Source organism: Stenella coeruleoalba (assembly GCF_951394435.1).
Source record: "Stenella coeruleoalba genome assembly, chromosome: X".
NCBI lineage: Eukaryota > Metazoa > Chordata > Mammalia > Artiodactyla > Delphinidae > Stenella > Stenella coeruleoalba.
In genome coordinates this window covers 57,340,927-57,355,413 of record NC_137152.1, presented here as the reverse complement: position 1 = coordinate 57,355,413, position 14,487 = coordinate 57,340,927, and the positions used below count along the sequence as shown (strand labels likewise).

General features: G+C 41.5%; 1 protein-coding gene across 1 annotated transcript; it reads left to right on the top strand.

Moving 5' to 3' along the window:
• Positions 1 to 4,203: 4,203 nt before the first annotated feature.
• On the top strand, positions 4,204 to 4,872 carry LOC307180837 (polyadenylate-binding protein 1-like 2; the record flags this gene model as incomplete). The annotated part of the gene is made up of 1 exon (XM_079911354.1): positions 4,204 to 4,872. The coding sequence occupies exon 1, from the start codon at positions 4,234 to 4,236 to the stop codon at positions 4,870 to 4,872; it is 639 nt and encodes a 212-aa protein (XP_079767480.1). The 5' UTR covers positions 4,204 to 4,233.
• Between the last annotated feature and the right edge of the window lie 9,615 nt (positions 4,873 to 14,487).

Sequence of the window (14,487 nt, the reverse complement as noted above, 5' to 3'; positions counted from 1 at the left end):
CCCTGTTTTCCAGCAGGACTGGCCACACATCACTGTCCTCAGAAAGGCCATCCCTGACCTTTGCCACTTCTCTTGGGTTCTAGGTAAGATGTACCAAATCATCTCATTTATTTCCCTGAGGGCATTTGCAGCAACCTTTAAGTGCTTTTACATTTTCTGCCATGTTTATTGTCTGTCTTCGCCACTAGAAGATAAGTTCCTTGGATGCAGGGGCTCTCTGCCTGGAAGAATGCCTGGTACAAGGTAGCCCTCCATAAATACTTGTTGAATCATCGAGTGAATAAAATGAGTAACACTTCCTCCCACAAGAAAGGGACCTCTCCCTCCCTCTGCTGACACTCCACAGGGCTCTTCACTTTTGCCTCAATCATAGCAACCAGTAGTCAGAACACTTTTGATTGCAGATGTGACCAGGAAGTGAAAAAAAGGAGACGGGAACCCCAGAGAAGCCTCTGTGAGAAAGGACTTGGAGAGCATTCCCCAGCTGCTCTCCTTGTCACTGTAGTAGCCTTCTTCCTGTTGCTGGAGGGTCAAGGGCCTGGGGATTGTCTTCTGGTTTGACAGGTTTGTGGATTCACTGGCCACAGCATGACTTTGCTGAACCTCTTTCTCCTACAGATTTCTGTTGCTCTGTGGGCTGGAAGTCAAAGCCAGAGGAAGAGACCTTGTTGACTCCTGGTCCTTGAATTGGTCCCTCTTGTCACTTCTGTCTCCAGACAATGGGCCGAGAAGCTCTTCTCGTCATCCCCACATCCCTTACCTCCCAGCAATCATGGCTCCCCTCTTGGCCGCTGCCTCCTCAAGTCCTTCTTGGTGGCCACCTGGAATGGTGAGGCAAAGTTCATCTGCCTCCTGCCTACAAGCAACCTAGACCCTCAGGAGAGGGCTCCTAAGAGCGGTGACAGTGACCACCTTGGTCAAGGCACCAGCAGCACAGCAGGCTTTTCCTAAGTCTCTGTCCCTGCCCTTTGCTGACACCCTGTCTAGGGGCAGAGGGCTAGACTTTGCAAGCTGGCGAGACACACGTCTGTATGTCTGCTTCTCAGCCATCTTGGGATGCTTTCCAGCCAGCGATGAGAAAGTTCTCACTGCCTCACACCCCATGGTGACCCAGTCAGTTCTGAAGGTTCAGGGTTGTTCTATGATGTGCAATTGCCCAGGTCCAGCCAACACTGCCACCACAGAAAACAGCTTTATTTACCCAAGGAAGGTGGGAGTGAGGGGGAGGTGAGAATATGTGCTGGGCAGATGAAACTCCATGGCCACCATAGTCCAATCACATAGTACATATAGCCCTCTGCTGGCATTTCTCTTATTTGTATGGGCAGCCTGAGCTTTAGTGGAGTGAGGAAAGGCACTATGGCTTGATCATTTTTTATATCTGACCCCGAAGTCCACAGTTCAATGCCTGGCTCATGGTAAATGTGAAACCCCTATTTATGGAAGGAAAGGAGGGACGGAGGGAATGGTTGTTCTGACTCTTTTGGAACTGGTCACAACTGACTGTCTTCTTTTTGTTCTATCAGCTCTGTCTCAGGGGCATGTGTGTGTGTGTGTGTGTGTGTGTGTGTGTGTGTGTGTGTGTGTGCATGCATTTATATGTGTATTGATGGGTTTCTCTCCAGTTTCATTGAGATATAATTGACATATAACACCGTATAAGTTTAAGGTGTACAACATAATGATTTGATATAGGTACACATCGCTAAATGATTACCACAAGAAGTTTAATAAACATCCATCACCTCAGTTAGTTACACTTTGTTTTCCCCTTGTACTGAGAACTTTTAAGATCTACTCTCTTAACTACTTTCTGTGTTAATGTTTAGTTTGTACTCTTTCTAAAGATCTGATCATACCGAGTCCCTCCTTAAATGTACTGAGTGGGCCCCGTGAGCTTGGGTATAGAGTCCAAGCACCTTAGCTTGCTTTTCAGGGCCCCCCACACCTTCCAGCCCCATCTCCTGCCATATACTCTTGAAGATCATGAGCTCTGTCCACACCAGATTATTAGGCATGACCAGAAGTGACCATGCATGTGCTAGCATGCTACAGAGCCTTGGACACAGACTGATGCCTCTGTCTGGAGTGCCTTCCCTTCTGCCTCGATGTGGTGGACTGCTACTCATCTTTCAGAGCTTGCCTTGGGGGTTTTCTCTCCTTTGCTGCCTTGCTTGATTCCTACCAGGAATGGTTAGTGGCTGGGTCCTCCTTTCTGGAAGAAGTGGGACTCTAGCCTCTGTTGCCCTCTACTCTAATGGTTGCTCACTTGCCTATCCCCTCAGCTTTTGGGCTTGTGTGGCCTCTCTGCTCCCACAATACACTCTGCTCACCTTTCCTCACCTTGCCCCACACCTCCAACACATCAACGTTCACTGCTCCCTTACCACACTGCCTGTCTCTGAGCCCCCAGTGCCAAGTACTGGATAAGGCTTCCATAAATACTAGCTGGTGAACTGGAATGAGACACCTCATTCTAGAGAGATTTCAGGTTTTGCTTTTGTTTTGAACATGGATATGCCTTTCTTGGTTCACGTTGGGAACTTCAGCACCTTGAGGGCAGAGACAAGAGCAAACTAGTGCCTGGCTCTGGACCAGGCCCTGTCCCCAGCTCTTGATTTGGCTTACCTCACCTATCATGGAGGACAGCACTAAGGACAGGGTGCTCTTGATTCCCCCGCTTCCAGGCTGCATGAATTGAGACTTGGATGGGTAGGAGGAGTTGGGGGGTGGTGGGGGCTGAAGAACCCCAGGTCCCTAGTTCTCCCATAGTCTGGAGCAGGGACAGGGTTTCTAGTCCAGACTGTCCACTCCCAAGGTCAACCTTGGGAGTTGACTGGTCTATTTCCTCTTGCCTCCCGGACCCCTGTATATCCCTAGGGACCGGCAATGGCTCCATAAATATTTGTGGCATGGCATTATGGATGAATGAATACGTGTTCTTGTGTTCTTTATTTCCTCTTCTGCAAGTGTTGCAGAGGAGGGAAAGAGCCCGAAAAGGGGGAGGAATCTCTGAGAAAATGGGTCAGCAGGCTGCAGTGGGAGCTTGCCTCACTTGCCCCAGCTCCAGCTCAGAGTAAGAGTTGCCGCCTTGGTGGCGGTGATGCTGGAGAGCGTGTGTGCCTTGAGGTGGGGAGAACCCCTGAACGTGAGAAAACCATTTTTCTTGGGTTTGTTTAGGCCGGGCAAGTGTATTCTCAACGCCACCCACCTTCTCTTGCAAGGTGCTTGATTTAATCATTTAAATGTTCTATGGGGAGAGGAAGGATAAAACAAAACTCCCTAAATCTAACCCAGATTCCCTCGGTCCACATGGAGCCCTTTCCCTGGCTTCCTCTTCAAACACATCCAGCCGATCCGACAGGCTGAGGACTCACACTCCCGTCCCCCAACCTCAAGCCTCCCGCTCCCGCCCCCTCCCACCGTCCGCGGCCCCGCAGCCCCGCAGCAGCCACAGGGGGAACCAAAGAGACAGAAGCCTTCCCAGCTGCCCGGACCACAGACGCCAACACCCCCCGCCCCCCACCACACGCCGCCCGCCCGCGCCCCGCACGCTAGCCCACGACCGAGCGGCGGCGGCAGCAGCAGTGGGCTGCAGGCTGCTGCGACTCGCACCGGTGCGCTCCTGGCAGCGCTCGCCATACCAGGTGACTGGGACTCGCCAGATCGGCTGGCCCGGGGTCCCCCGCCCCAGCTAGCGCTCGCGCCCCCGGCCCGGGTTCCGGCGCCCACCCGCCCTCCTGCCCTCTCCCACCTCTCCGCCCCCCAGCTCGCGGGAAGGGAGGTCGCGGCAGCGGCCCGGGGGCACCGGCGACCGTGGCGACAGCGGCGACAGTGGCGGCGGCGGTGGCGGCGGCGGCTGCGGCGGCGGCAGAGGCTGCGGCGGCGACCGTGGCAGAAGCGGTGGCGGAGGCCTCCGTGGCGGAGGCGGAAGCAGAGGTGGAGGCTGAGTTGGAGGCCGAGGCCTCAGTGGAGGAGGCAGTGGCGGAGGTCACCCTGGGGGAGGCGGCGGCAGCCCTAGCGGAGGAGGAGGCGGAGGCCTCCCTGGCGGCAGCGGCAGTAGCCGTGGCGGAGGCCAGTGTGGCTGAAGCCACCGCGGCGGCAGAGGCTGCGACGCCCCCCTTGGGGGAGGCGGAGGCGGAGGCGGAGGCGGAGGCGGATGCGGATGCAGGTGCGGAGGTGGCAGCGGCGGTAGCAGCGGCGGCGGTGGCCTCCGCGGATGCTGATGCGGAGATGGGCGGGGGCTCAGGGGGGAATCCGGACTTTCCTATGGCTTCGCTGTACGTGGGCGACCTGCACCCTGAGGTGACGGAGGCAATGCTGTACGAGAAGTTCAGCCCAGCCGGGCCCATCCTCTCCATCCGCATTTGCAGGGACAAGATCACCCGCCGCTCGTTGGGCTATGCGTATGTCAACTACCAGCAACCGGTAGACGCCAAGCGGGCCCTGGAGACCCTGAACTTTGATGTCATCAAGGGCAGGCCAGTTCGCATCATGTGGTCCCAGCGGGACCCCTCGCTCCGCAAGAGCGGGGTGGGCAACGTCTTCATCAAGAACCTGGGCAAAACCATCGACAACAAGGCGCTGTACAACATCTTCTCGGCGTTCGGCAACATCCTCTCCTGCAAAGTGGCCTGCGACGAAAAGGGGCCCAAGGGCTACGGGTTCGTGCACTTCCAGAAGCAGGAGTCCGCCGAGCGGGCCATTGATGCGATGAATGGCATGTTCCTGAACTACCGCAAAATTTTCGTTGGGAGATTCAAGTCGCATAAGGAACGAGAGGCCGAAAGGGGAGCCTGGGCCAGACAGTCCACCAGTGCTGACGTCAAGGATTTCGAGGAAGACACCGATGAGGAGGCCACCTTGCGATGAAGACATCCCAGGAGCGAGCCAGCCAGCAGAGCCAAACCTTGGCTCCCACCCGGTTTACAGCCCCACCCTTTGCCCCCCTAACCCACCAGCAGTGTATTGTATTGGGAGTGCAGGTCTCTCTCTCTCACAACCGCCCCCCCGCCCCCCACCCCCGTCTTCCTTCCCTCCATCTCTCCCTCCCTCCACCTGTCTCAGTCCCTCTCACTCTGTGTCTCTCTCTGACTTTCTCTCCACTCCCCTGTCGTCCCTACCTCTCCTCTCCCCTCCCTTCCCCCCACACCCACCTTGGGTGCTGTGAATAATCTTGCTAATCTGTGCCACTTGACAGGTTAAAGGCTGTCTTCTCCTTGTGGTTTGGTTTAAAAAGCACTTTCTCTCTTTGTTTATTGCACGGGTGATACAATTTCATGGTAGAAACATCAGGAAGGAGAAGGAAATCAGATGAGGGAAACCCAAGAGAGTAATTGCTCCCCATGACCTTACTACCGGGAGACAACCACTTTTACCATTTCCGTGTGCTGTTTTCCAGGCTCTCTCCTCTCCTCTCTCCCTCCCTTCCTCACCTCCACCCCACCTTCCCTTTTAACACACTGTTATAGAATGGTTCATGTATGTGGTGTTTCTTAATCTGCTTTTTCAAAAACTAAAACCAAACAAAAATCAACCCATTGAACTTCTTTCCATGTTATTCAACAGGCTTCAGAACCGTCATCTTCAGTGCCTGAAGAGTGTATCGATGGACCCTAACATTTCTGTAGTCATTCCTGCATTGTTGGACATTCAGGTGGTGCCTAGTTCTTTCCCTGTGTTTAAACCCAGCATTGTGTATACTGCAATGAGTGAATTCTCCCTTGTCAAGCCAAATCTTCACAAGCATACCTGATGATCTTAATTGTGGACTTGCAGGATCCACATATGGACATTTTAAAGACTTTTCCTGTGTGTTGCCAAATGGCCCCTTCATAAGCATTGTACCGATTTTCATTCATGCCAGCCAGCTCAGCTAGTAAAAAGAGTATGCCCATTTCCCCTGCATAGTCTCCTGGTCACTGTAATTGATGTGTGTGTGTGTGTGTGTGTGTGTGTGTGTGTGTGTGTGTGTGTGTGTGTGTGTCTTGGCCAGCTTGATGGGCTGCAAATGGTATTTCACTGTCCTTGGTTGTTTTGCTGAATTTAAATACTGTTTTTCCCCTGTGCCTACTTCCTGCCCTTTTCCCCATTCTCAGAAAAATAATTCAGCTTCATTTCAGGAAACAAATCACAAAGCGGACAAGTTAACAGAAGAAAATTAATGTCACCTGTAATCAATCCTAATGAGCACCCATACCTCCCTGAATCATTTTCATCTGTACCTGTCTAATATTTTCTAAGAACTACCTGCAACATTTTTGGCTGTACCTCTCTAGTATTTTTCTGATTCATATGTCATGTATGTATATAATAATGTACATATTGTTTTTATACCTGCTTTTTCACACTTAAATGTGTGTGTGTATATTTATACACACACATACTCTTGAACTTCATTTCATGTCATTAAAGATTATTTAAAAATATTTTCTTTGGCTGTTAATATTTCATTGAATTGATGACTTAATAGGTGGATATATATGTGTACACTTCCTGCCCTTTTTCCCATTGTCAGAATAATATTTCAGCTTCACTGAAGGAAAAAATTACAAAGCAGACAACTTATCCATGTCTATATCTCTGTGTTTGTGTGTATATGTATTTTAACTACTTCCTCATTGTTGAACATGTAAGTTGTTGCTCATTTTTGTTTATACAAACAGAGCTGTCAAGTGCATCATAGTGCACAAATCTCGCTGACTTTCCAGATTATTTTCTAAACAAATATTGCAGATAGGAAAATTTAAGTATCAAAGGATATGGGCAGTTTGGTGGCGAAGTGCATTAATAAATGGCCATCTATAAAGATAGTATCCATTTACATTTGTAAGATGCACCAATATTGTAAGGGGAGCTGGATTACGTGTATAATTTTCTGTACTTGGTATTGCAATCATCTCTGCATTTACTCAATATTTTATCAGGAGCTTTCTTGTTTTTATTTATTTTAAACATTTTATACAGTCTGTACATGATTATAATAGAAAATATTTGTAACTGTTAATATAGCAAAAGAATTATCACTCCTAATACCAGTACTTGACAAAATACACTTTTAGTAAATAAATATCTACATACCTTTATATTTATAATAAAGTATGCATTGTTTCACTGAAGTGTATTTTCACTATAATCATTCTCTGGGACCATATTTCTAAATAATTATTCTCCTTTAGCTCTGTTGTTACATAATAAGCCATCACAGGGATGAGCTATAATTTCTACAACCAAGCTTCCTTGGGCTGTGTTTAAAATAGTTCTGAACTTTTACTTGTAAGATCAATTCTGTGATGAACACCTGTGTACCTGAATATCTTGGAATATTTTATTGTTTTCTATTCCTTACTATTGGAATTGTGGTTTGATATATATGGACATGTCAAATATTTTTCTTGATCTTTTGCCACATGTTTCTCCCTTAAAGCCTATATCAACAGGTAGTTAACATACCCCTTAATTTGGCCAAAGTATTTTTTTTAAGTTTTGGGAAATTGAAATGATTTATATATTTTTATTACTTCATTTAAAAATGAGATCAAATACATTAAAATATACATAAGAACCATTTCAGATATATTATTTTCTATATATTTACAAGCTTTCACGATCCACCCATAAGCATTTTTTAACAATTATGGACATATTTTATCCCATAATTTGCTTTTCAGTATATTGTGAAGATACCTAAGACATCTATGGCTCTTCAGTTTTATTCTACAATTCACCATCATTTTATAGGACTGGAAATTTTTCTGAAGTATAGTTGACTTGCAGCATTATATTAGTTTCAGGTGTATAGCATAGTACATAGTACATAGTAACTTGATATTTTTATAGATTATGCACAATAAAAAGTTATAAAATATTGACTATATTTGCTGTGTTGTACATTACAACCTTGTAACTTATTTATTTTATACTTAGTAGTTTGCACCTCTCAATCTCCTTCACCTATTTTGCTCCTCCCCCACCCTGTTCCCTCTGGTAACCACTAGTTCATCATCTGTATCTGTGAGGTTGTTTCTATGTTGTGATATTTATTCATTTGTGTTATTTGTTAGATTCACATATAAACAAAAACATATACTATTTATCTTTGTCTGACATATAACTGAGGATAATACCCTCTAGGTCCATCTATGTTGTTGAAAATGGCAAATTTTCATTCTTTTTCATGGCCTAGTAATATTCCATCACATATATATTTTATATATATGTGTATATATATATATATATATATATATATACCACATCTTTAGCCAGTCATCTGTTGATGGACACATAGGTTGCTACCATATCTTGGCTACTGTAGATATACTGTAAATAATGCTGCTATGAACATTGGGGTACACATATCTTTTTGAATTGTTTTCTTTGGATAAATGCCCAGGGGTAGAATTGCTGGATCATACGGTAGTTCTGTCTCTAAATTTTTCAGGAAACTCCATACTATTTTCCATTGTAGCTAAACCAATTTATATTCCCACCAGCAGTGTATGAAGGTTCTCTTTTATCCATATCCTTGCCAACACTTGTGATTTCTTGTCTATTTGACTGTAGACATTCTGACAGGTGTGAGGTGATATCTCATTATGGTTTTGCATTTCCCTGATTATTTTTTAGGTTTGTTTTGTGGCCTAGCTTGTGATCTATCCTGGAGAAAGTTCCATGTACAGAACTGGAATATTTTTAAGAGTATCCTCATTTTGGATATTGAAGTAGTTCCTATGTTTTCCTCATTAAGTCCAACTCTATGGTGACTAATTTTGCACTTGAATTGTTTTTCCTCCCCAGGAAAAGCATTTGGTATTCCTTTGCCTAGAACAGGCTGTGAGTTAACACTTAAAAATGAAGACAAGGGTCAGAAATGTTGATTTTAAAGGAAGAAACAGAATCGTATTTAAGGAATAATTTAGAATCAAGACATTTTTTGCACACCTCATAAAGGCAAGGAAAGAAAGTCCCTGCCTTGGTAGAAGAAATAAGCTTATTTATGCTATTTAATTCTAACATATAGACTCCCCTTCTAGGTCAAGGTAGCTTTGAAGATTTGGCAAGGACTGAGGGACAAAGAAACCCTTGCTTTTAGGATTTATGCTATTAGGATATGGATTGCTGTTATTTGTTCCTAGAAATGATATTTTAAAATTTTTTATATTTGTATATCCCATTATATAAGGGGTTCAGAAATACCCTCCCCGACCCAGTGCACTGGAATGGATATCTATTGGTAGTCCACGTTCAGTACAAGGAGGGATCTGGCTTCTGCTTTGATCTAATTAATATAAAATCTCTCATTGTTGCTGAGAAAATAAGCTGAAAACAATGAGGTGGGCAAGGGGCAGAGGAGAGAAGAGAGGAGAGGGGAAAAAGAGAGAGGGAGAGAGAGCTAAATAACTACCAGGGAAAACCATTGCCAGAGTGGTAATGTAGTAATGTATGGAAAAAGCCACTTAACAACTATCACTGTAGGAATCCAACTAACTATAAATATAGTGAAGATTCCCTTAAGATATGTAATAAGAACAATTTCAGGTTAAATGGAAAAAATGTTATATTATTACAAGAAATATTATCCCTGTAATTAAGAACAGAGTATATAAAATACCATGGTATAAACAGAATTAAAATATAAACTAAGATTTTTTTGAGCTCCCACATGTAGAACAATTACATATATTATGTTCTTAAATTCTTGCAGAAGTAGGTATTATTTTCTATCAATCCTCACATAAGTTAAGCATGAAATCCTGTTGGTTTTACCTCCATAACATCATGAGAATGTCCCCCCTTCTCTCCATTCCCACTTCTATGTTTCTAGTTCAGACCTCCATCATCTCTCACTCAGAATATTACAGTATGTTCTAACTGAATTCTGTCCATGGTCTTGATCACTCCTAATTCATTCTGTACACTGAAACTAGAAAAAGCATCTAAAACTTTGTATCTTTTCATGAAATAACAATGCTTAAAAATTTTCAGTGAAATTCTTTTACCTTAAGTATGGAGAAGACAGTTTATGGCATGGAATCCAGGACCTTTCCTTATTGAGCACTTGATTACCTTTCCAGCCTTATTTCCAATCCTATAGTCCATTCCAGACCCACAGTTCCACATGCCATTGTTGCCAAGTCACCTACAGTTCTTGCAAAGCCTTAAGCTCTTTCTCCTCTGAACCTTTGCCTATTTGCAGCTACAGTTTGCCTAGATAATTCCTACTTATCATTCTGAACAAAACTTAGATTTCTCCTCCTCTAGGAAGTCTTCATGATGATTCCCAGTTAGAATTTGTTATTTACTAGAGTCATAATTCTATCCTGTTCAATTACTTAAAACACGTCAGTATTACAATGGTCTTGTACTATGAGTCACTGAAGTCATGAACATAACTGAATTATTAGGAATGAGGAGGGCACCGAGGACCCAAAGATGTATTAAAAGTACACACAAAGACAATTTTCCAGATGAAGGCAATCTCTGCTTGCATTAGCTTTTTATAACAGCTTTTAAAAATATAATTTGAATACCACAAGTTCATCTATTTAAAGTATACAATTAACTGTTTTTTAGTATATTCACAGAGTTGTGCAATCATCTCCTCAATCAATTTTAGAATATTTCATCACCCCATAAATGAACCGTATATCCATTAGCAGTCACTCTTCATTTCTCCCCCACCCACTCAGCTCTATACAACTACTAATATATTTTTGATCTCTATAGGTCTGCCAGTGATGAACATCTATATGAAGGGGCTCATACAATATGTGGTCTTTTGTTACTGGCTTTTTAAACTTTGCATATTTTCAAGATCCATCTATGCTGTAGCATGCACCAATAATTCATTACTTTTTTTAGGTTTTCATATCATTTGTTTTCTTTTATTGAGATATAGTTAATGTACAATATTATATAAGTTTCAGGTGTACAACTTAGTAGTTCACAATTTTTTAAAGTTATATTCCATTTATAGTTATTTTTAAATATTGGCTATATTCTCTGTGTTGTATAGTATATCATTTTAGCTTATTTATTTTGTACATAGTAGTTTGTACCTCTTAACCCTCTACCCATATCTTGCCTCTCCCCCTTCTCTCTCCCCCCTGGTAACCACTAGTTGATCTATATCTGTGAGTCTGTTTCTTTTTTTGTTATATTCACGTTTGTTTTAGTTTTACATTCAACATATAATTGATAGCATACAGTATTTGTTTTTCTCTGTCTGACTTATTTCACTTAGCATAATACCCTCCAAGTCTATTCATGTTGTTACAAAGAGCAAAAATATATTCCTTTTATGGCTGAGTGGTATTCCATTGTGTATATCACATCTTTCTTTGTCCGTTCACCTGTTGATGGACACTTATGTTGCTATTGTTTGGTGGAGTGTTCTCCAGGAGTCTATTAGATCTAGTTGGTTTATAATGTTCAAGTTTTCTATTTTAATATTAATCTCTGCTGGGTAGTTCTATCTGTTATTGAAAATGATTCATTGAAGACTCCCACTGTTATTGTTAAATTGTGTATTTCTCTATTTCTGTTACTTTTTGCTTCATTTACTTTAGGGCTCTGTCATTAGTTACATATATATTTATAATTTTTATTTTTTTCCTGAGGGATTGAAACTTTTATCATTTAACAAACATCATCACTGTCTCAGCATTCCTCTTTATCTATAGCAACTTTTTAAATTTAAAGTCTATTTTGTACAATATTAGTGTAGCCACTTCACCCCTCTTATGCTTTCTTTAAACCTATTTGGATCCTTGAACCTAAAGTGTTAGTCCGGTAGAGAATGTATCTAACTTTCTCTGACAAGTTTTCATCCAGTCTGACAGTCTCTGCCTTTTGATTGGATTGTTCAATCCATTCATGTTTAATATTATTATTGATAGAGTTGGATTCACATCTGCCATTTTACTTTTTTTCAATGTATTTTATTTCTTTTTTTGTTCCTTTATCTATCCTTTACTGCTGTCTTTTTTATTATGTGAGTATTTTCTAGTGTAACATTTTAATTCACTTAATGATTTTTTTGCTTTATTTTTTAGTAATTTTCTTATTGTTTGCTCTGGGGCTTATCATATATATCTTATCAGAAACGTCTTCAGATTTATGCTAACACTTCCTATGAGATATAGAAATGTTACTCCCATGTAGCTTTATTCCCTTTTCCTCCTTTGTTGCTATTATTCCTATACATATTACATCCATTTATGTTAAAAACCCAATATTACATCATTATAATTATTAGTTTATATAGTTCTATGTCTTTTGAAGAATGTGAGAGAAGAAAAGAGAACAAGTATAAATTTATTGAGTTTATTATATTGACTTTCTTTTTTAGCATTTTGGGTTCTCTTTCTGTCTGTGGATTTAAGTTACTATCTGGTGTCACTTCCAATACAGCTATACTTTCAGCTATACAGCTATACTGCCTTTTTTGTGCTGCTACTGTCAACTATATTACATTTCTATGTTATAGAACCTACAATCCAATTATATCTACATTGTACTATAAAAATTTCCTTTTTAAATCAATTAAAAGAAAAAAGGAGATAAACTATGCATTTATACTACATTTTATAATTAAATAATTACCTTTAGTTGTGCTCTCGTTTTTTCATATGTATTTGAATTGCTGTCTGGTGTCACTTCCTTTCAGCTTGAAAAACTTCATTATTCCTTGCATGGATTGTATGCTAGTAATAAATTCTGTTTTTGTTTACTTTGGAAGGTCTTTGTTTCACCTACATTTTTCCAATTTTATTGAGAAATAATTGACATGAATCACTGTATAAGTTTAAGTCATATAGCATGAGAATTTGATTTACATATATTGTGAAGTGATTACTAAAATTGGTTCAGCTAACATTCATCTTCTCATATAGATACAATACCAAAAAAAGAAAGAAGAAAGAGAAAATAAAGTTTTTTTCACCTTGTGATCAGAACTGATAAGACTTACTCTTTTAACAACTTTCCTATGTATCATACGTCAGTGTTAGCTATAGTCATCATGTTGTATATTACATAACTAGTATTTATTTATCGTATAACTGGAAGTTTGTATCTTTTGACCAAATTCCTCTAATCTCCCCTATCGCTCCCCACTCCTCTGGTAACCACAGTCTGATTTCTTTTCCTTTGAGTTTGGTTTTGTTTGTTTGTTTTGTTTTGTTTTGTTTTAGATTCCACATATAAGTAAGATCATACTGTATTTGTCTTTCTCTTAGCATAATGCCTTCAAGGTCCATCACAAATGGTAAGATTTCCTCATTTTTATGGATGAATTATGTTCCATTGTATATATATATATATACACCAAAATTTCTTTATCCATTCATCCATCGATGGACACTTAGGTTGCTTTCATGTCTTCACTATTGTAAATAATGCTGCTCTGAACATGAAAGTGAGAATATCTTTTCGAGTTAGTGTTTTTGCTTCCTTTGAACATATTCCCAGAAGTGGAACTGCAGTATTATATGTTTATTTTTTTAAGTATCCTCCATATTATTTGCCATAGTGGTTGTACCAATTTATAATCACACCAACAGTGCAAAGTGTTCTGTTTTCTCCACATCTATGCCAGCATTTGTTATCTCTTGTCTTTGTAATGATGGCCATTCTAACAGATGTGAGGTGATATCTCATTGTAGTTTAGATTTGCATTTCCCTAATGACTAGTGATGTTCAGCATATTTTCATCCACTTGTTTGGCCATTTCTATGCCTTGTTTGGAAAAATGTCTATTAAGGTCTTCTACCCATTTTTTTTTAACATCTTTATTGGGGTATAATTGCTTTACAATGGTGTGTTAGTTTCTGCTTTATAACAAAGTGAATCAGTCATACATAAACATATGTTCCCATATGTCTTCCCTGTTGCATCTCCCTCCCTCCCACCCTCCCCATCCCACCCCTCCAGGCTGTCACAAAGCACCGAGCCAATATCCCTGTGCCATGCGGCTGCTTCCCACTAGCTATCTACCTCACTGCGTTTGTTAGTGTGTATATGCCCATGACTCTCTCTCGCCCTGTCACAGCTCACCCTTCCCCCTCCCCATAACCTCAAGTCCGTTCTGCCCATTTTTAAATTGGACATGTTTTTGCTATAGAGTTTGTATGAGTTCTTTGTGTTTTCTGGACATTGACCTCTTATCAGATATATCGTTTGCATTTTTTCCCCATTTTGTAAGATGTCTTTGCACTTTATTGTTTCCTTTGTTGGACAGAAGCTTTCTAGTTTGATGTAGTCCCACTTGTTTTTTTTAATTGTGTTGTTTGTTGTTTGGGTATCATATCCAAAAAGTCATTACTAAGACCCATGTCAAGGAGCTTTATTCCTATGTTTCCTTCCAGGATTTTCATGTTTTCAGTTCTTACGTTTGAGTCTTTAAACAATTTTGAGTTAATTTTTGTAAATGACATAAGTTATGGGTCTGGTTTTATTGTTTTGCATGTGAATATCCAATTATCCCAG